Below are 27,343 nucleotides of genomic sequence, written 5' to 3'. Positions count from 1 at the left end.
GGGTTATGTAATGATGGATTATGGGATCCTGCTAAGAACTCCCCTCACAGAGAAGCCAGCCCTGCACAGAGAATTCTGACCTGATGAAGGGGCTATATCATTCTGCCCTTGGGAATTTAGGACACTCGACAAGTAATTAAAATTACAAACATTTGCTCTCCAATGTGGGGTAAAATATGGCTTTCATACATTTAAGCTTAAAGGAAAAATAGTTTTCAAAAGTAACTCAGCCTCTACTATTATAAGCCATGATTTATTTACAGCAAACCAATCTTAAATAATATAACAATTTGGAAAAAATAAATCAAGTTACATTTAAAGTGGCAAGAAAAGATATATGAACCATTTGGAATTACCTGGTTTTCTGCATTCATTATTCATAAAATGTGATCTGGTCTACATCTAAATCTCAAGTATAGACAAGCACAATCTGCTTAAGATAATAACACACAAACAATCATAATATTTCAAATCTTTATTGAACACACATATTAAATATTCACAGTAAAAAAAGTAAGTGAACCCTTGAATTTAATTACTGGTAGAACCTCCTTCAGTAGTGATAACCTCAAACAAGCGGTTCCAGTAGCTGCAGATTAGACCTGCACAACATTTAGGTGGAATTTGGACCATTCTTCCTTACAGAACTGTTTAGCGTCAGCCATATTCCAAATATATCTGGTGTGAACAGCTCTCTTAAGGTCATTCCACTGCATCTCTAATGGGTTAAGGTCTGGGCTCTGACTGGGCCACCTGAGAAGGTGGATTTTTTTGATGATGGCAAGCTGTCCAGGCCCTAACTCAGCAAAGCAGCCCTAAATCATGATGTCTCCTCCACCATACTTCACCTCTGGGATGATGTCTTCATGCCTCCAATTTCTTTCATTGGACTCCAGGTTTGCTAATTCCTGACTCCAATTAGCTTTTGTTGAAGTGATTAACCTAGGGGTTCATATACTTTTTCCAACACACTCTGGGAATGTTTGAATTATGTATTTTAGATGGACAAAAACAATACAATAATAGGTGTGTTATTAGTTAAAACAGATTATGTTTGTTCATTATTGTATCATAGATGGAGATCATATCATCTCACCTTGTCACAGTTGCCCAGTCTCTCACCCTCAGATTTGCCCAGCACCAACAGCATCAACACCCTCTGTCTGTATATGACGGTATGAAGAGGTAGGGATATTGTGAGGGTTAAGAAGGCCAGCATTTGGCAGGGCAGATATCGTGATATTAGGGTTTGCATTAGGTGGGATAGATGTGAATTTAAGGGAGAGGTGATGAAGAAGGGAGAAATAAAGGGCATTGATTCAGCTCATATTACATGGCAATTGTGTAGCAAAGGAAAAAACTTTATAAAATGGTTAGTTTAATTGTGGTAAATTATGAGGTATGATTACACCAACTAATGTCATGTTTTCATCATGCTTAGAGTCTTTAAAAATCTACAGCCCTCCTTGCCCCAAAATAATTTTTACACATAATCACCAATACATCAATGAGAGGAAAAGATTGGGGCTGCACTACACTATTGACCTATCTTGACCTACACTTCAATTAAAGAGACTTTGGATAAAACCATGAGGATTTTAATAACCCTTTCCATGCTGGGATTGGGACCAAATACATTTTTTTTGTGTAATTACTCACTAACTAACTGTTTTATGCATCAATGTCCGAAATCTGGTATTGGTGGTTGTGGTAAGTTAGGAGCCAAGTGCCAGTGGCAGTGCAGACACACTTTTACCAGTAGTGGGCAGCAGAGATGCCTCCTTCTCCACCTCCAGAACTCACCTGAAAGTCCCTGTCCAGCAAGCAGGAGCAGCACCATTACTGGAGGTGGAGGGAGAAGAGTAGCAGCAGGAGGAGGCGGAGGGAGGGTTTGTTTAGTGTATGGCACACAAGCACTCATGCTAGGGACAGCTGCTTCATTACCAGCTGGCTTCTGCTGCTGCCTATCACCCTGAACCCCATGGAGACTGTGCAACTCCCCCATAATGGTCTCTCACATGCACACCACTCACAGGGAGCGCGCTAATTAAAACAATAGCAAGCTCTCGGATTCAGAGGCGCAGCCAAAGCCCTTCCACCCTGTACATAGAGTCAGCTGCTTGTAGTGTGAGTTGTCGTTCGCCTTGTTTCTATTGAGTCCTCCTCCTCCCACCTCCTCCGCAGGGATCGACTTCACCTACCATGGAGGGCAGCTTGAGCCCGCAAGCCCAGGATCAGGAGGGCATAGAGTCCTGGCTGGACGATCACTGGCAGTTCACACACTCTTACTTTGTTAGGAAAGCTACGAGGTAAGGCAGAGGGAGGGGAGCTGCTGCATGCACTTACTTGCTGGACTGGGGTTCGGTTCATAGGAGGGGACACACGGTCACAAAACATCCATGGACATCAACTAGAGATTGGTGGGTAATGCATGCCATGAATGGGGTCATCTCGCGGAGCTGTATTCACAAAGTAATGAGAGGGGCAGTCCCTGCTGATCCAGGGTGGTCCCACATTTATGAAGGGTGCAGACCATCAAGATACTGAGACCTCCTTATCAATGTGTAGGAACTGCTGATGTCTCAGTGACCATGATCCCACAATGTGAGCTCTAGAAGCCCCACACTCTGACCCTCTGTGGCCTCTCTGCCTGAACATTTGTGTTTATTTCCTCATGTGAATAATTTGATATCAAATTGTCCTAGAGGTCATTGTTCCTATGAGTGTTGTCAAAACATCTAAAAAAAACTATGTTGATTTAACCGTGAAAGTTTATAAACATTTATACTTCACATACAATACATACATACAGTACTAGAGTATATTCTATATAATGCCTGTAAGTTTCCTATATAATATGATAACAGTCTTGTGTATTATATATACTGAGCTGTGTGGTTTACCATATCCTATAGGGGCATGTTGAGCCAAGAATACCTTTCCAGTTGTTGTACAACTCCCATGATGCTCAGCAAGCATCCTGCAAAACAAGGCTGTGCCTAAAGTGTGTGATTAGCTGAAAAGCAATCTGGATACAATGTATGTGCCGAGATGTAATGCACAGTGCCCTGTGGTCTAAATCCCTGGCTGAGCATTATGGGAGTTGCAGTGTACAGAAACTGGAGTGCCAGATGTTGCCCGTATCCATTTTATATTACACAATTGAAACAATACACATAAGAGGCCACTAGGCGTAATATATCAGTCGTGTAATATGCACACACACACACATATATGTATATATATATATACACACACACACACACACACATATATATATATATATACAGTATATATAGTCAAGGAACATAGTTCTTGTAATATATTTTAGATAGTCCAGTTTGGATAAATTAACATTATAATTTTCTCTTCACTAAGTTGTATCATATGGAATGCATACAGTTATTTCTCATAAGAGTGTATAAGTGGAGATTTTCATTATAGCTCGGAGTATTACATGATGTGTGAAGTGCATTACTTTATTTTCTTATATAGTCCAGTGTGATCTTGGATGCATAGGTTGAGATCCACATAGTGTAGGTTTTGTAATTGAATTGAATCTAAGTCATTAAGGTTGTGAAGCATAGTATACATGCAGTGTTTTTAATATTAAATATAGGCACGACAGGATATAGTGCTTTGGTCCAACGTTATATTACAAGATAAGGTGACACTATAGATGGGATTTTATATGGTCAATAGACAAAGTGACAAAATATATACTGTATATACAATATATGCCAATATATACAACCTATACCAGTATGTACCGATGTACTGTATATACTATATGTATTGATAGCACAGCATACAGTGGATTACATATATAAACTTACACTTTTTAAGCATTCTTTTTAATTTAAGCTAACTTTGGTTCTATAGATCTAGATGTCCACTAATGATTATGATGTGTTTTGGGTATTCTATAGGTGTGCAATGCATACCTTTCTCATTTTGGACAATGCTTTAAGATTTAACCTATATCCATAGTTACGTGTGGTGTTAATGTATATAATTCAGAGAACAATACATTATATAACTTTATATAGCATGTACAATATGTACTGCGAATATCCCACACTACAGATGTTTTGATGCAAACATAGTTCATTGTGTCATAAGATTTAAAGACTGATGATATCATATAGAATAGTGTATAATGTAGAGATAACTGTTGTCAAACAAATGTAAATTGAGAAGAAAGCAATGCTTGATATCATCATTTAGTGACTTTATTATACATGCATGTGGTCCAATGTATTCATTGACATGGAGTTGGCTGGCAAGCTGTGAGATGTAAGATGTTTAAGTGACTTTAGGGTACAATCTTTATATAGTTAATTATATACTAATGCTATATGGTGATGCTCTGAATACATGGTTAAGTGTCATGCATGTAATTGTCATATTGAGTGAAGATAATCTGGAGGTCCACAGATAAAATGCTATCTATAGTTCGATGGATATCTATAGGTTACCCCTGTATAGATGTTGGGCTAATCATGGTACATTCATTGAGCAAGTTCCATGGTTCGATCTCTGGGATAGGATATTTAAGACGTGCTTGTTTATGGCTGGATCTATATGAGCGGGTGCCTATAGATTACACATATTGCCGCGCATGCAGTGCAGGATCTATAGGGTCTGGGATGGGAGTAGAAGTGACCGTTCTCAGCACCCTGCCCTGACATCTCAGTGCTGTTTGCTTTACTTCCGTCAGCCGGGGTGGATCCGAAGGGTAATCGCACAGATGCGTTTAGGAAGTTGTGGGAAGCCTCACTTAAGAGCTGTCTTTTTCTATATACATACATATACTTTTATGCACGTATCCACTCCCACCCCCTCCCTTATTTTGAGGGTTCTGTTTTCTTTCTTCTTCTTTTTTTTTTTCCTCCTCCTGATTTGGGATTATGTGGCAGGGAAAAGTTTGCAGTGAAGCCTCAGTGAGTGCTGCTGGATTGCCTGTGCCTGCTGCCCTCGAGGTGGGGGAGAGCTCCGGGCCCCGGGCTGACATCTGGGGGGCTACCAAGACTCTTACCGACTATCCGAGCAGCGGCAAGGCGCATGCGCAGTGCACCCTACAGTAAGTGCTCAGCAACTGTGAGTACGTCCAAGGGCATCAGTATGGGCTGCGCGTGTTATAACACAGAGAGTGCTCCTCCTTTGCTTTATACTCGCTTATTTACAGCTCTTTTACTCCTGTACTCCTCATGTCAAAGGCTTGCTATACTAGTTCAGATGCACCCACAATGGGTTAAAACAAGTGAGTGATTGTGAGGCAATGGCAGCAGACTGTCACCCTGAACAGAGTGAGATGTTTGCCTGTTGTTCACATGGCTGTGAGTGTGATAATGACATGAGGCTCTGTGTGTTTGTACAGGGAGCGCACTAATCACATCTAGCCTTTTTTATGGGTCTCGGCTAGTTCATTCACTTCTGCTGTTGTGATCGCGGGCTTGGGGCTAGTTATCTGAGTCTCCATTATTCTGCCCTAATATGGAGAGGAAAGAGAGCTGGGATCTGGTGTTACCAAGTAACAGCCAGGAGAGGAACTCTAGGAAACTAAGTGACCCACTTTCCAAGAGTGTTCAAACTACAGCAAAGAGGCTGCTGTGAATGAATACAACTGGAAGCTGGTGTATGGTAGCAAAGAACTTTTGTTTTGTGGTATACGAGAAAGGCTTCCATATAACATAAAGGATCTTGGCACGTTTTGCGATACCCAATGCTTTGCGAGCTGTTATTCTGCACGACGTGTGCTGTATGTATTGTTAATCTACAAGTCTTGTATTTGTGACTATAGCGGATTTTCATCCAATTGCTAGTTCTGATGATATAGATACATAGATATGGAGAGATACAGATATGAAATAGTTGCTTGTATTGCTCAATATATATATATATATATATATATATATATATAATGTGTGTGTATTTGTATATAAATTTATATATATATATATATACATTAATATATACGTTGCATAATATTCCTTATTATCATGCGGTAACGTATTCCACAGTGCTGTACAATTTAAATATGGAGTGGTTGAAGTATATAAAAAAAATATAGACATAGAGAAATAACAGGCATTGAGGACCCTGCTTGTGAGCTTCCATCTCTTATAGAAAGGTAAATGCCTTCGAACTTAAAGCATTTTCATGCAGAAGACTGTATGGTGCCGATGCCAAACATTAACGTAATATTAGCGTCCTGCAACAGAGGGTTCCTGGGGCATTATTCTAGGTATAATCACAGTAGCGACAGTATAACCATTACCTGGTATGGTATTAGTGTTGGGTAATCCACTTTTTATATATGGTACATAGTTTTTTATATATATAAAGTGAACACAGATATTAAGGTAAAATTTGCTAGTCTATAACTACATGACACATAGGCAGTAACAAAATTGCTGCAATACCAGTTTTCTGCAAACAAAATTGCGCTTGATAAATTCTTTTAAATTTACATCCACTTTGGGGCATTATTTTCACCGAAGGATCAATACAAGACATCTATTAAAGTGACACCTTATGAGGCTGTTAATGTGCTCTAAATGACACTGACCCTTCTCCTATTCACTTACCCATCTTCAGTAAAAACAGTTAAGGGTCGCTTTGCACACTTGTGGACCATGCATTATGAGGGCTGATGTAGTCAAGAGCCATTGTTGAGACAAGATCAGATTAATTATTGACTACAATGAGTGAGTAACCACCTGCTTCCCTAAAAACCATCTGTGCCATGGTCCTATAGTACCTCGGAAGACATATGGAAATATCTTACTGCATTTTTCTCCCGTATGTGACTCTCAAAATGGTATTTTGCGGTAGAAAGTATTGCATCGATTGTCCTTAAGGAATGGACTGGAAGCCATTGAGCTGACGTTTCTGAATGTTGTTATATAATGACAGTTAATCACAGTGTATCGCTAAAGAATTTGCAATATATATATTATATATATCTGTGTGTATAAATATATATATATATATATATATATATATATATATATATACTACCATTCAAACGTTGTGGGTCACTTAGATTTCCTTGTGTATGAAAGAAAAGCAAATTCTGTGCATTAAAATAGCCTGAATTGGATCAGAAGCATTGTAAATGTTGTAAATGAGCATTATAGCTGGAAGCGGCTGATTTTTAATGGAATCTCTTCATAGGCGTACAGAGGCCCTTCATCAGCAACCATCGCTCCTGTGTTCCAATGGCACGGTGTGTTTGCTAATCCAAGTTTAAGTTTAAAAGGCTAATTGATCATTAGAATACCCTTTTGCAATTAGCTAGAAATGCCCCTGTTTTCCATTAAATCATCTAAGAGACCCCATACTTTTGAACGGTAACCTATGAAATAATGAATAAACTAACATAGGGAATATTTCCACCTACCCTAGAATTTAATTTTCATGCTGATATGTATATATATATATATATTACATAACTGATATTTTTTTCAAGGCATGGACTGTCCTGTGTCCCCATTCACGCTCCATGACTATCTGTAAATGTGCTCGCATAAACATTGTATATACAAAACTGTGGGGTTTTTTTTACTTTCATGGGAAAAATCCACATAAAACTGAATTTATAGACACATTGCGGCCATAACTGTTAAGCTGTGTCTTTTTTATTTTTTATGTTTTTTAGATTAGCATGTATATTCATAGAAGATGAAACCGAGTTAGTCTTACTGTTTCTTTAACTGGCCACGAAGATAGTTGACTAAAGGATAGTAGAATTAATAAAACAGCTGTCATCATCATTTCTGTACAATATAAATTTATTTGGCTTTTGTTTGCTTTAATGTACTTGAACGTTATGTATAGGGCATGCCCTCAAACATTCAAACAAGAATTCTCGGGCTCATAAATAGTGTACTAATTGCTACCATTCTTCAGTCCAATAGTGAGACCTCCTTGCCCCAAAGAGAGGAAAAGAAGTCAAATTTGTATACAATTACCAGAGAGGAAAAAGTATACTGACGTCAGTTAAGGGTATAGAATTTAATCTAAATGGGAAACATGATTGTTTCTGTATGGTTCTATATGTATAAATGCAGATGCTGTTTTACTAAATCTTTGGGAGTGTCCTCCATCGCGTGTTAACCTAAAACTATAGAAACATAGAATTTGACAACAGAACCATTTGGTCTATCTAGTCTTCCCATCTTTCCTAATTTAAGTGCCAAGATACTCTGCAATTACTTGCTGTTATTTAGAGCTATATACCGTTATTACTGTAAATTCTGTAAATTACTGTAAATACTAGCTGTCACATTGTATTATTTGTTTATATTTTTGTTTCTCTTTGGTTGTTGGAAGTTGTGGTTGTGTGTAGAGTTCCCAAAGCACTTGAAAGATTCTAGGCCAGGACATGCAAATAAACACCATGTTTCAAATAAAAACGGAGTTGACTTTACTTAGCGGTTCAACGAATAGAAATAGAACAAAAAATATTAACAGGATTTAAAAAGGGGTCAATATAGCAATGATGTTAGCACTGAGCAGCTAGGAATCCATTGAGGGAGCAGTCATTCTTAGACCGATCCGGTGCTATTTGTAAAAACCTAAAAAACCCAAAAAAAAAGCATAAGGCGGTTATAATTTGATAACAACATTCGCCAGACGTGATGTATCTGCATGATACTAATTTGTAGCACATTTTATTTGAAGTACTATACAAGTGTAATTATTTACATATGGTGTGTGTATTGTTTTGTTCCACAATATGTTGCTAATGTATACAGTACTAGGATACACATATACAGCAGAGGAAAAAAAACTAGAACGACACAAGAACTAAGCATTTATCAATATGTGGGTTTTTTTTTCCTGTCCTGTTTTAATTATATTATCGGTGACTAACCTAGAAGCAACTTTGCTCACAGCCCTCACATCCAAGGGGAATAGAAAGGCATAGAGACAAAATGAAGACAGAGGGTTGTAAATGTATTAAGGGAAAGAATACAGAACTGGTGTGGGGGGGGGGTATCCATGCAAGCGCCTCTGCTTGTTTGTTTTATGTGTATTTTTATTATTTTTTTTTACATTTCAGAGAAAAACTAGAAATGATAATTGTGTTTTGTTGTTTTTTGTTTTTTAAATACAGCCACATGTTTTTAGCACCTTTGAAGTTCTGGCTGCAGATGTCTCGCTTGTGCTCAATTAGGATTTGATTATGTACATTTTAACACCTATTATTTTCGTCTGCTTTTCATGACAATCTAAACACTCTACAAAGCCTAGAGAGTCCCCTTTTTTCTGCCACTTGCCTGTAAGGATTATCTGAAAAAATAATTAGTTTTCGTCGGATAAAAATATGCATTATTCATTAAATTAATACCTTTTTTTTGCTAATCCCAGCACCAATCCTTTTAATACTATATATACATATATATATATATATATATATATATATATATTATACACAAACAGTATACACATATACAGTATATGCATGTAAACTGTGCATTGGCTACCCACAGCAAAATATATGATTAATATAAATTAAAATGTATCCATGGTGTAAGCACCACTTTAAATGCTAACATGATGTGAAAAGTTATATGACATTACCAGCTATGCAGCTTTGCTATTGTTCATATTAATATATAAAGTTATATTTTTTACATATCTTTCTCCTGCCAAATGACATGAAGTGACGCAGTTTCACAACAGTTTAAGAAATTTCTTTTTTTTCTCTACGCTGCCTTGTGGATTCAATGTGAAAGTAAAATAGAGGCCTTTTGTTTATTTTGATTGCCAAAGGAAATGCTTCCCATGTTTCGATTTCCTGTTATCACGAAGACCCTACTGCGTATTTTAACAAATGATTGTTGAGTATTTCAGACCGAAATGTTGTTATAAGAACTTTACACACCCAACAGCTGCCCATTTACGTAAAAAAAAAAAAAAAAAAAGAACTGCAATTTTTATTTCAAACAATGTCTCCTTATTGGGGACTACACATTTATTGCTCCGTCTAAATACTTTTCCACATGCAAATAACTTTAAATAACCTTCTCCTATGTGTAACCGCAGGGAATGTATTCTAAAAAAAGCAGAAGAGCACAAACAACTCATTATCGCAGCTTTAGCAAATGATCACTTATTTCCTGTGTTGTGTGTCTCAGCTATGATGATCAGTTTTTTGGAACATGTGCTAGACCCATGGAGGGTTTAAAGGGATACTTCAGCTATCACGTGCAACCTAATATCATATAATCTTATGGTCCCTTTAAATTTACATGTGGCCCTCCCCTGAATCCCTCTATATGCATTTGCCCCTTTCACCTCCCCTAAGCTACTTGGTGGGCAGGAGATGTGATTGGACAAAATCTCCTGCTACATGATATACTCACTAGACTTGTGCATTCGTATTTGAGAAAACATGAAAATGAACACAGATGTTGCATTTTCTTTGTTCAAACCAAATACCGAATAAACTAATATGGCGGAGGGTAAACGTACACGAAGAAGCACAACGCGAAGAATCTTTGTTTCTTCGTGTTTATATTCGTAAATATCTCCTAGCGAATCTCCCTGGTCCCTTTCCTTTTAGAAGTCACTGCCTCTAGCCTACCTTAAGTCTTCGTAGCCTAGCAGGAAAGAGAATCCGTTGGATCGCACCAGGATTTAAAGGTCCATAAGAGCGGCTCTATTGATGGCTGCAAGGGAGCTGCTCTGGCATCAACCAATGAAGAGTAGCTTCCTTTCATTGGTTGATGCCGGAGAATGCCCCTGCCAGCGACCAATAGAGTCGCTCTTATGGACCTTTAACTCCTGGAGCTGAAGCCAATAGTCTCCCCAGGTCAAGTTTCTGCGTCAGGAGTTAAAGGTCCATAAGAGTAACTCTATTGATTGTCGGCAGGGAGCTCCTCTGGCATCAACCAATGAAGGGAAGCAGCCTTTCATTGGTTGATGCCAGAGAAGCCCCCTGCCACCGACCAATGGAATTTCTCTTAAGGACCTTTCGAATTTAAAGCCCAGCGTCGAAGCCATGGGTCTCCCCAGGCCAAGTTGCTCCCAGGTGTACTTTGCCCTACCCTTTGTCAGAGGAATCAAATGCCTGTTCCTCCCAAGCCAAGTTGCTCAGAGTGGTTGTCTGAGTCTGAGACAAACTGCTCTGAGCAATTTGGCCTTGGAGGAACATGGATTTAAGTGCCCCTGAAAAAGGGCAGGTAATGGTACAGCGTGGAGCAACTTGGCCTGGGGAGACCAATGGCTTTGTCATCAGGAGTTAAAAGTCCTTAAGAGCGACACTATTGGTCGCCACCAGGGGGCTTGTCTGGCATCAGCCAATGAAAAGCAGCTGCCCTTTATTGGCTGATGCCAGAGAAGGCCCCTGTCGGCAACCAATCCAGTTGCTACAGATCTTTAAAATCCTGGCGCCAAAGCTGCTGCTAACAGTTACCTCGTTAACCCCTGCTAGAAAACTAGCACAAAACGAAGAGAAAAACAAACACAAAGAATGTACATGAATATTCGTCAAAAATGAACACGGAAACAGGAGAATATTCGTGGTATACAAAGGTTTTTTGCCCCGAAGACCAACATGAAGACGAACGCGGCGCGGCTGGCGTCCAAGTCTAATATTCACCACCAAAATAGAAAAAGTCTCCAGGCACTCAAGGGTTCCATCAGACAGATTTATTGGAAGAGACGAACAACAACGTTTCGACCTCATTGTGAGGTCGAAACGTTGTTGTTCGTCTCTTCCAATAAATCTGTCTGATGGAACCCTTGAGTGCCTGGAGCCTTTTTCTATTTTGATTTACTGGGGAGCTGGCCCTTCCCGGCACAGCTAAGCACCTGAGTTCCTGTGGGGAGTGAGTGCAGATTCCTGATTCTGGTGACTTAATATTCACCACCAGTCAGCTCCAGCGCTACTCAACAGTATTCCAGGAGACTCACAGTTGCATTGTTTTCTATTGGAGCATTTTCCTGCCCTGGCTGATTGAAGCAGAAAGTCAGTGTAGTGTCTGACCACGTTCCTTATTTATTTCAGGATTAATGAACACATAACATACTTACAGAGTACTTTAACATGCATTCTTTTTTCAGGAGGTTGTCTGGGACATCCCTTTGATAATAAAAATATACTAATATATATATATATATAATCTATAAAAAAAAAGGCCAGGAAAGATTTTTTTTCAATGTTGCTTAAAAATTACTTTACCACCAGCTGCTTCCCATCTCCTGGTAGGCAGGATCATTGAGTATTCTGTGTTGTCATTGAGAGGTGGTCATATCCTAATAAATGGCACCTCATGATGGATTTACCAGCTAATTAAGCTCAGGTGCTATCAAGTTTTAAGAGGAAGAGCCAAGTGTTTTATAGAGATGCTCACAGAAGAACATGGGGAGCTTCAACGATCATGCAAACTGAGCAGTCATGTAATTTTTTTTACATGTCAATCCTTTAGGAAGCTGATTTCTCATAGCAGCCTTTGCAGTAGGGTTAGGTTGCCCAGCAGTTGGTTCATCATGTGCCACAGATTTGAGTGACTGAGATGCCCTATGCATAAGGAAAGTATTGGACTGACATAAAACAAAAAAAATACCTGAGGAGCTCTTTCTGAACATGCTCTTGAGGTTCTTACTAGACCCCCTGGAACTTTCACGCAGGTCTGCGCTGGAGCTGGCTAGCCGTGAGTATAGCACTCATCTGCACTGGCAAGGAGGAGGTGGCAAAACGTATCTGATAAACATTTTAGATTAGAAAAATAACACTATTTGCATAGATTTAATATTGGGAACATAAATATAACAGCTAGGCGGCAACCCTAGTTATACCATATTTGTATTAATTGTACATATCTATTGTACTCTGATCTATTTATAAAACATTTCTTAATGCAAACAGTATATGGACACAGTTATGCATTAATAATTAAGATAAGGTTCCTATTGCGGGTAGTTTCAGTTGAATTTTTTTCTCTATACTATAATAGGCAATATTTAGATTAACTTTTTGGTTTTGGATAAAGGAGCTTGATCTGCAAATTTGTCACGTGCATACATTGCACATTTGGCAAGCATAGTAGCTAATTAGAAGGATATTCCTTCTGGGAACATAAAACAAAAAGATAAATACCTCTTCAGATAATGTCCAAAGTTTAAGGAAGTATGGGATGTCCTGTTACTCAGCATTTATATCACTTCAAGGAGAAAAAAAGGATTGCCATTCTGCAACAGTTGAAGTACAAGAGTGAGATGTAAAATCATGGTCAGTATAGACATTTTGGGACAAGTTGTCAATTAGACCCTGCAAATATTAATATTCTCCTCTTGTCAGGCGCATATATATATATATATATATATATATATATTTGAAGGTGCTTTTACACAAAGTATTCTAGTATGCTAATGCTAAGCACAAAAAAATACTGCCTCTGTATACTTAATGCTTCACAAAACAGTAATGTACCAGTGATGTACCAGGTACGTTAAGAAAAAATTTCCCTAGAGGACCAATGACGTACCTGGTATGTTACCGGCAAAATTGGTCCCATGTCACCTAGATCACAGTGATCGCGAGGTGACCACTCCCCTGCATTTCCATGCATTATGATCATGAGTTGAACAAAGACAGAAAACATCAAGAAATAATGACTCCATGGGTCCTAAGACCCAGGTTTAAAAAAAAGAAAAAAAAAATCCTAAACGTATGGGGTTGATTTAAAAAAAAATATTGAAATAATATACGATACAGGGTAGTGTTCAAATCAGGACAACTTAACCAATATATGTTTGCTTTTTCATATTTATACTAGCTGTGGATACTTTAAATGCATGTAAAACTGGGAATAAATGTATTTTTTATTCAATTTTTTAAATTGTATTAATAAAATAATGTTTTACAAGAACGAATATGGTTTTTAAAAAAGCCCAACTTGCCCAGAAAACAAAAAACATGAAGTCAAGGAGGTATGAGAAAGAGGGAAGTAACAGACATAGCAAAAACAAGAAAATTGCTCTAGTCCTATAGCATGAAAAAGCCCTGGTTCTTAAGGAGTTAAAACCAACACAGGAATCTTTAAGAATCCATTTCTATTACTATAACCAAGCATTACTTGACTTCCTTCATATTAAAAGCATTCCTAGGAAAATTAAGAATCTGGCAGAATTTTACTGAAATACAGTAATTCTTATTTTGGAGAATTTGGGTTTTCAGAAGTACAAGTAGTGGTATTTCTAATACCGCATTAGAAGTCATCAACATGTAGCCCATGCATCTTAGTGTATGGGAGGGATGGTTAAGGCTAATTTTATATATAGGGCAGAAATACTGCTCAGTTATTTAATGTCAGTGAAATATAATTTGTATCCAATCCTTTAGAACCAAATTTATTATGGGATAGACACGGGTACAGATCTCTGTTTGGTAATCATTCAGTTTAGAAGACTTTCTCACTAGAGCTTTTTTGCCCTTTGTATCTTCATTTGAAGGGCAGTTAAGAAAACACATGATGCAAATGTCGATGAAAGTTATACACCTCTAACACTGGCTAGTGCCAGCTCAGCTGGGTGGTCTAAAACTAAACTGTATGCTGTGTGTCTGATGCACTGCAGCTGTTTGCCTAATCATCTCCCAAAGTGACTATGTAGAAGGCAAAACATTTTTTAGAATGTTGCCATAATACACATTCTTATTTATGTATATGACAAACTTGCAGAACTATACAGACATACCCCACATTAACATGCACAATGGGGTCCTGAGCATGTATGCAAAACACAACGTGTATTTAACCCCTTCGTGACAAAGGCTGATTTTACTTTTTGTACCCTTCGTGACAATGGCCGTTTTAACATTTCTGCGCTGCTCGTGTTTAGTTGTAATTTTCTTCTTTCCCGTTTACTGAACCCACACACATTAGATATTGTTTTTTTCAGGACAAGAAGGGCTTTCTTTAGATGACATTGTTTTGATTGTATCATATTATTTACTATTAAAAAAAGTATAAAATATGGTGAAAAATTTAGAAAAAAATGACTGTTTCTAACTTTTAGTTGAAAAATCTTTTACTCATCTATAAAAGGTAATAAAAAACCTGCTAAATAGATTCTACTATTTGTCCTGAGTTTAGAAATACCCAATGTTTTTTTGCTTTTTTCTACACATTATGGGGCAAAAAGTACAGGTAGCGTTTTGCTATTTCAAAGCCTTTTTTTCCAAATCTGGTAATTCTTCCCCCCATGTGCCATTTCGGGTATCTTTGAAGCCGGCCAATGCAATTTACCCCATCAAGTCATATATTTTTGAAAACTAGACAGCCCAGGGTATTCCAAGTGCTAGTATTTTAACCCTTTCCAAGCACTAATTCTACCATCAGCCTTTGTCAAACTTTATGGTAGTCATTTTTTTTGCATTTGTTTTTTCACACACATTTTACTTTAGGTATGAATAAACAGGTCCTGGTATATGTCACTATCATAAAACACCCCAATATGTGTTTAGCGACATCTCCTGAGTACAGCGATACCTCACAAGAATGATTTTGCCTGGGTGTTTGGGGGCAAAAGGGCCACATTTGGGGCATGCGCATTTTCAATCTTGAACTTTGGCATTTGGGGATCCACTGCCCATGCCCTATTTGGCACATCTTTGAGCCGGGCCATTTCAGTATGCCCAATAAAGCCATATATTTTTGAAAACTAGACACCCCAGGGTATTTCAAATGCTAGTATTTTAACTCTTTCCATGCACCATATCTACCACCAGTCTTTGTCAAACTTTGTGGTAGTCATTTTTTTGCATTTGTTTTGTCACACACATTTTACTTCAGGTATGAATTAAAAAGTTCTGGTATATGTCACTATCACAAAACACCCCAATATGTGTTCAGCAACATCTCCTGAGCGCAGTGATACCCCACATGAATGATTTTGCCTGGCTGTTTGGGGGAAAAAGGGCCACATTTGGAGCATGCACATTTTTCAATGTTGAACTTTGGCATTTGGGGATCCACTGCCCATGCCCTATTTGGTACATCTTTGAGCCGGGCCATTTCAGTGTGCCAACAAAACCATATATTTTTGAAAACTAGACACCACAGGGTATTTTAAATGCTGGTATTTTAACTCTTTGCATGCACACATTTTACCACCAGCATTTTTTTCAAAGTTTGCAGTAGTATTTTTGTGTGTGTATTTTTCCCACACACACCTACTTTATGTATGAATTTACAGCTCCTGGTATATGCCGCTGTCACACGACACCCCAATATGTGTTCAGCAACATCTCCTGAGTACAGTGATACCCCACATGCATGGGTTTGTCATTTTTGGGGGGAACTAAAAGGCCACATTTGGTACGTGTGTGGCCATCCTTCCCCCCGTGTTAATTGGGACATTGTTGAATCCGGCCAATTCAATTTACCCCATCAAATCATACATTTTTTTTAAAGTAGACACCCCATGGGCATTTAATATGCCAGTATTTTAACTCTTTCCATGCGAGAATTGTTTTAAGCTAATGTGCTAATTTTAGGACTTGCTCATAAAAATATATTTTTTATATATATATTTTAATATTTTTTTGCCTTTTTTAAAACATTTTTAAGATTTTTTTTCAACTTGAAGGTTCCCCTGATAGTGACATCAGAGGGAAATTATTTTTACATTTTACTGGTTTTTTACTATTTTTTTTCTAATGATTATTAATTTTATTTTATTTTTAATTTTTTTTTTCTAATCACACTGTGATTAGAAACCTGGGCTCCATTGACTTGCATGGTTGAATGCAGTACCTGTATTCAACCTGCAAGTGGAGCCAGTGTTCTCTAGAGGGTCAGGAGACCGTCTAGCGAACTTTTTCGTCTTTATTATTTTTTTTCCCGGGCCGCCGCCATCTTGCTGATGGCGAAGATCACCGGCAGCTGCGGCTGTGACCGCTCTCTCCGGAGCGGTCACAGTCCATCAAGAGGTAAGTGTTTGGTGTCGCTGGATACCTCCTGATTGAGGCATTCCAGCGACACCATTTAAGTTTAGGAGGTGATCGTTGATCGCCTCCTAAACGCTTTTAAAACGGGCGGCCGCCGCCATACATTGTATGGCGGATGTTGACGCCCCGGGGAGGGGCCAGACATGGCCCCTGTTACAGCCCCTGATTCCGATCATGGCGTTGCTGAATGCCTCGAGGTCGAGGCATTACAGCAACGCCGTTTGGGTAAAAAAATCGATCACGTATCGATTTATGTTTTTTACCCGTTTTAACAAATGACGGTCCTGGCACGTCATTTGTCGTTAACGACATGTTTTTCCATTACGTGCCCGGACCGGCAATTGTCATCAAGGGGTTAAAGTGAAGCACTACCTTTATTTACTTATTAACAACGTATGCCGGTACTCACCCAAAGGAAGATGGAATGTATGTTCCTTATATCTGATTGGTTGCCTATAGAATTCTAATTAGCACATTGATTTCATATACATAAAGTATGTACTCTTTAAATGACCCTTGTACCCAGTTATGTTCCATCTGCTATGTAGGCCCTATATTATGTAGATATATGCTGTATTATTTTCTCTAATTTAATAGATGTGTATAAAGTGAAGTACATTTAATATTGTCCATACAGCGCTTCTTCTATATATACAGTGCTGTGCAAAAGGTTTAGGCAGGTGTGAAAACATGCTGTAAATTAAGAATGCTTTCAATAAACAGACATAATAAAAATGCAAAGGGAAGAAAAATCTAAATTTAATTAACAGATTAATATTAATAATTTAAACTATTAACATGTCTATTTTACAGCACACCTGCCTAAAACAATACTTTACTGTATATATATATATATATAATATATATATGTTTTGGGTCACTTAGATTTCATTGTGTTTGAAAGAAAAGCACATTCTGTGCATTAAAATGTGCAGAAATATGGTGGTCATTGTAAATGTTGTAAATGGCTATTGTAGCTGGAACCGGCTGGTCTTTAATGGGATCTCTTCATAGGCGTACAGAGGCCCTTTATCAGCAACCATCACTCCTGTGTTCCAAGTTTAAGTTTAAAAGGCTAATTGACACTGGTTTCAGAGAACATGGAGGCAGATTTGATGGCCATTGTTCCAATATGCCCTTTTGGTCTATTACATAATGATTGCAACTCCAGATCAAGCAAGCTGAACATTCCAAGCTACGATATCTTTAATATTCATTTTAGGAACAATATACCGAAGTAAGCTAGTCTTATGCTATAATTAGACATATAATAATTGATCATTTTTTGTTGAGAAATTATAATTTCTGTGTGTTCTTTAATGGTTAACTGAAAATCTTGAAGTGATCCTTTTTAATATTTAATGGAATGTTCATATTGTCACATTTTTTCTGTAAGTATGTTCATCTTGAAATATTTCAGTTTCAGTGAATATATCAGTTTTTTTTCCTGTGTTTCAGAGAAATGGTCAATGCATGGTTTGCTGAAAGAGTCCACACAATACCATCGACTAAAGAGGGTGGAAAAGGTACCTCAGAGATTAACCAGCAGACCCTTAGCTCTGAAAACACCACCCAAGGGACACCAGTTAGAAAGATCTCTGCTTCCGAGTTTGATCGGCCTCTAAGGCCCATTGTTGTCAAAGACTCTGTTGGATCAGTGACATTCCTTTCTGATTCTGAAAAGAAGGAACAGATGCCTCTGAATCCCCCACGCTTAATCAGCGCAGGTGACCAATGCTCAAGGCTTCTGGAACTGGTGAAAGATATTTCAAGTCATCTAGACGTAACAGCCCTGTGTCACAAAATTTTCTTGCACATTCACGAACTCATAGAGGCGGATCGATATTCACTATTTTTAGTCTGTGAGGATAGTTCTAATGAAAAGTTTCTGGTCAGTAGATTGTTTGATGTGGCTGAAGGCACAACCTTGGAAGAAGCTTCAAACAACTGCATCCGTTTGGAATGGAGTAAAGGGATTGTTGGACACGTGGCAGAGACTGGCCAACCTTTGAATATAAAAGATGCATACAAGGTATGAAAATAATGTGTTATTTTAGGTTATATTTTACATATTGTGTATATACCGTATTGGCTCGAATATAGGCCGCACTTTTTAAAGACTTAAAGTGGGGGTGCGGCCTATATTCGGGGTCTAGCGCCCGACGCCCGGGACATGCAGTCCCGGGCGCCGGGCAGGGTTAGGATACAGATCCCCCGCAGCGGTGCAGGGGACCTGCATCCTACTCCCCGATACGCTTAGACAGCCTCCCCTGCCAGCACTTTCCACGGGGGGGGGGTGCCGGCACGGGAGGTTGTCTAAGCGCCTCGTGCGGATGGTCACCGGCTGCGGAGGTTGTTTACCCGCATCGCCGCAGCCGGTGACTGTCCGCACGATGCGTTTTACCTCTGCCCCCAAGACTTACCAGAGGAGACTCCCGGGTGTCTTGCGGGGCCGGCGGGGGACATACAACTTCCGGTGCCGGCACATCAGCTGAGTGCCGGCACCGGAAGTTGTGTACGCGTATTGCGTAGATGTCCTCCGCCGGCCCCGCAAGACACCCGGGAGTCTCCTCTAGTAAGTCGGGGGGGGGGGGCAGAGTGGCAGCATATCTCGGGGTGGGAGGAGGAGGAGGACAGTGGCAGCATATCTCGAGGGGGGAGGAGGACAGTGGCAGCATATCTCGAGGGGGGAGGAGGACAGTGGCAGCATATCTCGGGGGGGAGGACAGTGGCAGCATATCTCGGGGGGGGGAGAGACAGAGTGGCAGCATGTTTTTTTGGTGCTTTTTTAAAGAAAAAAAGGTTTTCTTTAAAAAAGCACCAAACTTTTAGGGTGCGGCCTATATACGGGGGCGGCCTATATCCGAGCCAATACGGTATATATATATATATATATATATATATATATATATATATACACATTTGGAAAATCCTTGAGCTGCATTACAATCTACATAACCCTAAAAGTATATATATATTTCCCTTGGATATTTTATTAGGTTATTCTCTTCTGTGTGATTGCATCTGGGCCATGTTCTTTTACCAGTGATGTCTATAGGAAAGGCACATTCTGCTTTTTTTTTTAAAAAATAATTTGTGTAAACTGTAATCAAAAAAATGGGTATACTACAGACCACCGCCATTTACGATATCTGTTATATTATTATCCCGATCCATTTGTCTTTCGAATATGTGTTCTTAAAGGCGTCTCTCCTTGCTGTGTTTCTTGCTCTGTGTGTAAAATTTATGATACACGTCGGTGTGTTTTTGTCTCGCTCTGACTCTTTCTGTGCTTCTGCGAATCCCTCTCGCCAACCCTTAGTCAACTCTCAAAACCCTCTATTTATCTGTTGCTCCATAGATACATTAGTAGGCCTTGACAGGATGGACCCTTACTTTTTTTAAAAATTTGCCCAAAGCGTGTCATCAAATTAAACCATAGGCCAATATTTTAAATACCAAGACTAGTTAATGTGTCAAAAATCCAAATGGCAGTTTCTAATAACTTTGATATCATCAAAATACAGTTACTTGTCTTCTACCATTACTAAAATACAGTGATGTACAGTTTTAATCAATCAATTAATCCATACCTTGTATTACATCATAATTTTAATGTGTAATTATTTAAAGAGATGTATTTCCTCTGAGGGTAATTTGACTGGTTAGAAATAGCCAAGAAGTACCCTGCATGTGTGCAACTCACACATCTGCTAATTAACACATAAGTAATTCAGATGAACCACTGCTAATTGGCCCATCAGGATTTGAATCAAGCTGATTTCAGTGTGATTATCAGCAGCATGTTTCAACGGATTACAGCCCCTGCTGTGTTAGAACACAAGATATTCCAGACACATATATAGTTTCCTCAATAACTTCTTGACATTACCAACTTTTGATTCTCAGTGGATTACTTTCTGTGGTGGCACATGTGGTCAAAGTAATGTTTTGGTGTCCATCGATGATGCCACAGGCCTGTTCCTTTCCAAGGCATGTTCCTGTAATGTGACTGTCTGGACTGGAATGGCTACCATGGGAGCACCAGCAAAACACTGGTCTAGGTGGGGTGGAGGGTGGCTATATTCTATGCCAGTCAGGTTTTTGTCTCATTTTAAATGACTAATGTGTAAACCTTGTTTAGGTGTTACATTTCCGTGATGAGGGCCATGCTTAATCAAACATAAATCACTCACCCATTCATTGAACACCCTTTGGAATAATTATTTCAAGGATGCTATTATAAGGCGCTTTTTTTTTTAAACTTAATAGGATCAAGTCATCAAGTATGAGTTTGGGAATGCTATCTATATGGTCCCACTGTGGTGGCTTGTACGTATAACAGGAAATTGCATTCCACTATTGGCATGTTACTCTCCTTTCACAAACTGCACAAACCTAAATGCCTTGTGTTGAATGTACTTCAAGAGTACACCGTGATTCTTCCAGTCTTTATACAAGCAGCTTGAAGAAAGCTGTAAAGCATTATTGCTTTTGTAATCTCAAAATCATTACCACGAGATAATACAGTATCATTTTGCGAAGTTGTCGTTTGTGCTGATAACATTGTGTGATATTTTATTCATGCAAAAGGCTAGCACTGATTTACTATTTCCAGAAGGTACTTTTGCATCTTGTCTTCGTTGCTGTGAAGTGTAGCTTTTCTAGCTGAATGTACTTTTTGCTTAGCAAACTGTATTTTATTTATTTACCCAGCAATTATAAGTTACGCTTTTCAAATATTGTTTTTACTCTTTCCGTCTCTACTACTTCCTGTCCTCTATTCCAGACTTTACTCTGCCCTCCTCTCCTTCTTTTTTCAAAATATCATTCATTTTTAACCCTAACCGCCCTTTTCACGCTTGAGCTCTAAGCCGTCTTTTACTAGAAAATGAATATATCTATAAATCTATCAATATAGTCTATTTGGCTTTCCATGTACTGTATACTGCGAGGATTCTTCTTTGATTTTATAGATTTTATCAAAAAACCCTATAGGTTATGTTAACATTAAATAATTGATCTAATGGTGTGCATCTACTCAGCCTATGCTTACTAATGTTACAGATTCCACCACATTGAATAACATTGTTTATTAAAAATATATATACTAAATAAATTCAATAACACAGAATGTCTTCTATTTCGTACTTTGATAGTTAGCTTATTTTAGCTAATATTTCCTAGAAAAAGCGTTCCTTCTGCGACAGGCTGTTTGCTGATCGCTTTGAATATAATAGCAAAGTGTAATTGCAGTGTTCCTGCTTATTATATTGTATGCATTACTGAAAGTGTGAGAATACTTCACAGTCCATGACAATAGTTATAAGGGCCAACTTGGCCCAAGCCTTCCATAGAGGTGATGATAAAAATATGAGGATTATCACTGGGAAATTTACTGAAATTGACTTGGGCCCAACTCAAAACTGCACCCCACCGGCAGCTGCGCCTAGCACCCTCTCTTGCCGAAGAATAATTTACTGATGCTACTAGACAGAAAAATGTTTGAAAATACAGACTTGTATGGTCATCCCATGACTGCTGGTTGTTGCTTTCAGACAGGAAACAAGGTTAAGATAAGCAACGAGTCCATATTACATTTGTCAAGTTTTTTTATAGTCTGCTATCAGACATTTAACGCCACATAGTACCCTTATAAAACATACTAACTGTGGTGTTTAAACCAAATATAAAAATATAACACAAAGGTTCGTCTACATTTAACAGATATTTAATAAGAGACAAAAACACAGTAACATACAATAAATGAGTGACATCCCAACATACAATGCAACACTTTCCAAGACTAACCTGCAACCTAAAGGTCCAACATAACCCAGCACACCACCGATTACCCCATCTATGCAGGATGGTGGGCAGAGAGAAACTGAACTAAGATTTTTCATTCCACAGGCATATTGAATCACTGTAGGTGTGCCCTTGTTAACATATCAAAAGACATGTAATACAGGAAGAGTTCAACTGGCAAAAACATTGACAACAATACTTATGTCACCACACTAACCATAGTGCCACATTGATGAGTTCAAGGGACACTATAGCCTAATTTTATTTTTTGATGTGAGGTTCTTACCATACATAGGATTTATGTCAGAAATATTTATTTAGCAGCAGAATTTGGATCTCAAAAAGAAAACAATAGGATTCCAAATGTCTCAGGATTTCTCTGCTTTAGGTTTAACTTGACCCTGCGAGACATTCAGTGGGGGCCTCCAAGCTCCTTCTGCACACGCAGTAACTATACTAACATATCTACACATAATGACACCAAATAATAATAATAACACACAGTAACATACATTAACATATTAATATACATGCAAACACACAGGAACATACTTACACACGCACATACCTACCATTGTAGGCTCTGGAGGGAAGTTGACTCTTCTGCACTCTCAGAGGCCTCACACACTGCCTACATCTGAACGCCGTGTCATGATGTCATATCCCGGAACTCTGACTCAGTTGACGTGCTGGGACTGAGGGAGCGCAGATTGCTCTCCCAGCGGTATAGTATGCCTGGCATGAGGAGATGGGTTTGGAGGTGCTGGTGTTGCCCACCCCTGGACCTTTGCTACATTAGTGATCCTGACCAATTTCTACACACAGCCATTATGGTCTATATGTTCAAGAAAACAGAGTGTTTATGCTTGGTTTGAGTGTAATTTAAGTATTACTGCCACCTAATGATTGACTTGGACGTATGTATGGAGCACTTTGTTTTAGTGCTCAAGCCGTGTTATTGATGGAATGTCTCCTTGGATTGTTAATGCCAATAAATCATCTCTAAATCATTTATTTAATTAGACAATGTTGTTTTCATTTCAGGACTCCAGATTCAATGCGGAAGTCGACCAAATTACTGGCTACAAAACACAGAGTATCCTTTGTATGCCAATTAAGAATCACAGGGAAGAGGTAAGCCGTGTGGATTTTACGTCTAAATATATTTGACTCCCTGGTTCAAAGGGTAAATGGACAAATCATTTTTACAACAGAGAAGGGACCCCCTAGGCTGCGTTTTGTGCCAAATTATTTGATCAATGTGCTACATAGATACACCGTATATAATATTACTAGCTAAGTCTAAGCTCAACTCATCTTAACCCTGTCACAACCGTTCTCGGTTTTCTTTTTGCTGTTTAGTGATTAGGATATGTTGGTACATTGTCATGAGCCTCATTTATCCCCTATGAGGCTTAGACTAATACAAGATGTTGGGAAATTCCATTGTAGTCCTTCTGTAAAGTATCTTTCCGTGAATCTAAACTAGTGTAGTCATACAAAAAGTAAAACTTTGGGCAATAATAAAAAATATGCAATTCTAATATCTTTTTGATTTCTTGTGAAAACAAGTTACTAAAGAAATGTAAACGTATGTCTGCATACAACCCCAAATCAAAGATGTTGTCATGGTGACATCAATAAATTAAAGGGGAAGAATTCCAGGAAATTATAGATAAAGCAAGAGGAACTATTCACTCTATATAGTGAAATGAAAAAGAAATATATATATATAAGGGACGCATCATCAGACATTTGGCTGATGTTATTTTTAAGGACAATTAAATAAATTTAATTGGCTAGCAGGGATTTTTATTATGCCCATTGACTATACAATCATCGGCTTTTACATCAAACAAGTTGCTTTTGAACTATGAATTACATTTAGGATTTAACAGGGGCTTGAAATGGAAACACGTACTCACTCTTATTATCACACATTATCGATTAGGGCTTTATTTGGGGTTCCTGTTAAATTGGTGGGCGTCTGTGGCAAAGGATTAACGCCCCACTGTAGATGTGAAGTGGTGTTTTTCTGATGCTGAAATACTATAATCTGTATTAGTTTAATTGTGAGGTTTCTTAGAATTCCTCTGACTAGACTTTTCAAACAAGAAGTATTCCGCTAACGGATAGACGACCAGAGCCCCTCAGCTGTAGCTAGAATTACTCTTCACTGCAGCTGGCTGAGAGTGATGGGAGCTGTGGCCTGTAAGAAGCTGAGGGACAGCAGGTTACCTAACATTGACTCCACATGGTATCTGTATAAATTATTATTCAATTAAAAAAAAAAAACAGCCCAAAAACATCACAGTTTACAAATTATCTGAAAAATCCGTAAGTCTCGCCAAAAAGGTTTATTTCACCAGACGTTTTTCATCTCTGTCACCATGAAGCTCAGCTGACACTGACACTTTTCTGGAATCAGCCGTTTATTCAACGAATCAGCCACTAAATTACCATCTGCCCTCAACTGCTGTCGACTGCTAATCCTCAAAATGAAGCAAGTGACACATTTTTAAATATATAAGTGAACAGAAACATGATCTGTACTGAACTAACCTGCGACTCATCACATCAGTGGAAAGCTCCAGTAAGCTGGATATGGAAATCCGGCATCTGCCAGAAGACGCCAAGTCTCTGTGCAAAACATTAGGCGGTTATATATAAGGAGCAATTGTAGTGCAGAATGGGAAAAGCGGTCCAGTCACCATAGCAACTAGTGGAATGTTTACGCTGCTTCCTCTATTTCTTGCCCCGACTTTACCAGAATCTGTTGTTGTACATGATTCTTAATACGTCTGCCTTTCAGATGTCAGCACGGTAATGCTGGTACATGGTCTACCTGCTGATTGTGTTTGCTTCCCTGGTTACCGCTAATGTAATTCTGTATATTTTTCTAGGTAAATGCACCAGCGACCCCTCTGCACCTATCACCTAACCCACATTAGCTAAGAAGGGTAATCAGTTTAAAAGAGGGATTGATGGCTAGTCTTCTATCCACCTTCCACCCAACATAGGCTAGGGTTCTATAGTGGTGGCTTAGTCTCATCCTTGGGCAGGAGGTGGATGATAGACATGATGTTTATACCACAGCACCCGTCTACTTTATCCCATTAGGATTCAAAAAATCTTTTACCTCCTTTATTAAGGGTGCACTGCCTAGTGATAAGGTCTCCCTGCATTTATTACAAATTATATATATATAAATTTTGTTTTTTATTTAACCTCTTATTTTTGTTTCCTCCTATGGTGGTATCACTTTCTCCACCTGTGGTCCTAACTTCAGTGACCCATAATGCACTGGGTAGTATAGGATCAGTTTTGGTGTTCTGTTTTTATAGTTAAAGCAAAAATCGACAAAGATTTACACTTGAAAAATGTATAAATACCTGGAAGTTTAACTGCATGTGTTGAGTCAGTGTCCAAATGTGAATTATGCCATAATAATTTACAATTATCTTTTGGACTGCATCTGTTGCTATGCTCTGTGTTTGTCATCTGTACCTAAAGCAAAGAAAACTATGTTGTTTCCATCACACATTTACTAAAATAGACAATTACATGGTTTAAAATCAAATTTTAGTAATCCTGATTCTTTTTGCCAATGCTACGCCTTATGGTCTAAGAATAGAAAATACGAGACGAGGAAACCTTCTATTGATCTACTTCAGAAAAGAGATGACTTCCTAAGTGAATTATCCTGCAGTCCCTTTCTTTTGATGAAAAATGGCCACACTTTGCAAGTCACTACACATTTATCCAATACAGAGAAACTGTAATACAGAAATTATGCTATCGGACTGTCGTTATGAATGTAGCAGAAGCAGAGAGGAATACTAGGGGTATATGGGAAACCCAAAAATATATATGTTTTATGACTTAAAAAGTAAGTCATTTTTTGCCACTTTCCATTGTGACTTCATCAATTGTATCAGCATTAATGAACGGGGACATTGGGTTGACTTTTAGAAAACAAACAGGTTTTGGTATGAGGTTTTCCACTTATAGTTAGAATTTGTCAGAAACAGTTTTGTGATGCAATATATTATGCTAAATATGCTGAACTGAATGTAATAAAATGGGTAGCTGCAGACCCTATATTACATTTCCTTAATTAATTTTGTCCTAAAACAGTAAAGTACATGATGAGGATACACCGAACTGAGTGTCTACATGTTCAGTGCAGTAGTGTAGGGTATGTGTAGACATCACATAGGGTCTGTTGGACATTCGGGAAACTCTCCCAAAGCATTTTTCCGGTAGCTCTGGTCAGTGTTAAAATTGAGAAGCACAGTAAATGAGTCTCTGTCCAAACATTATATACAATCAGATAATGGAACATTAATCAAACTCTTTAATGGTTATTTTTTTAGCTTTTCCTATAAACATATCTCTTTAAAGTGAACCTGTCATGTTTCCCACATTTACCATTATGTAATGGTGTTGTTTACAGATATAAATGAACAATACATATGTATGAAACCATTATTTTTATGCCACCGGGGACAGCCTGTTCTTAGGATGAGCATCAGTATTATTTACCGTAACTCTTAACCAGTGTTTTTC

The 27,343-nt window shown here is 38.4% G+C and overlaps 1 protein-coding gene across 1 annotated transcript in view; it reads left to right on the top strand.

The window, feature by feature from the left end:
• The first annotated feature begins 2,202 nt into the window (after window positions 1–2,202).
• LOC149289367 (cGMP-specific 3',5'-cyclic phosphodiesterase-like) overlaps window positions 2,203–27,343 on the top strand; it is a 54,639-nt gene continuing 29,498 nt past the window's right edge. The window contains exons 1-3 of the mRNA XM_089490756.1: window positions 2,203–2,309; window positions 18,425–18,998; window positions 23,819–23,908. Coding sequence (XP_089346882.1) covers window positions 2,203–2,309; window positions 18,425–18,998; window positions 23,819–23,908 — 771 coding nt within the window. The remainder of the gene's footprint in view (window positions 2,310–18,424; window positions 18,999–23,818; window positions 23,909–27,343) is intronic.

Source organism: Sceloporus occidentalis, unplaced genomic scaffold (genome assembly GCF_023333645.1).
Source record: "Sceloporus occidentalis isolate IW3139 unplaced genomic scaffold, rSceOcc1.0.p SCAF_46, whole genome shotgun sequence".
Lineage (NCBI taxonomy): Eukaryota > Metazoa > Chordata > Lepidosauria > Squamata > Phrynosomatidae > Sceloporus > Sceloporus occidentalis.
The sequence above is the reverse complement of the archived record's forward strand: the minus strand, read 5'-3'. Positions and strand labels throughout refer to the sequence as shown.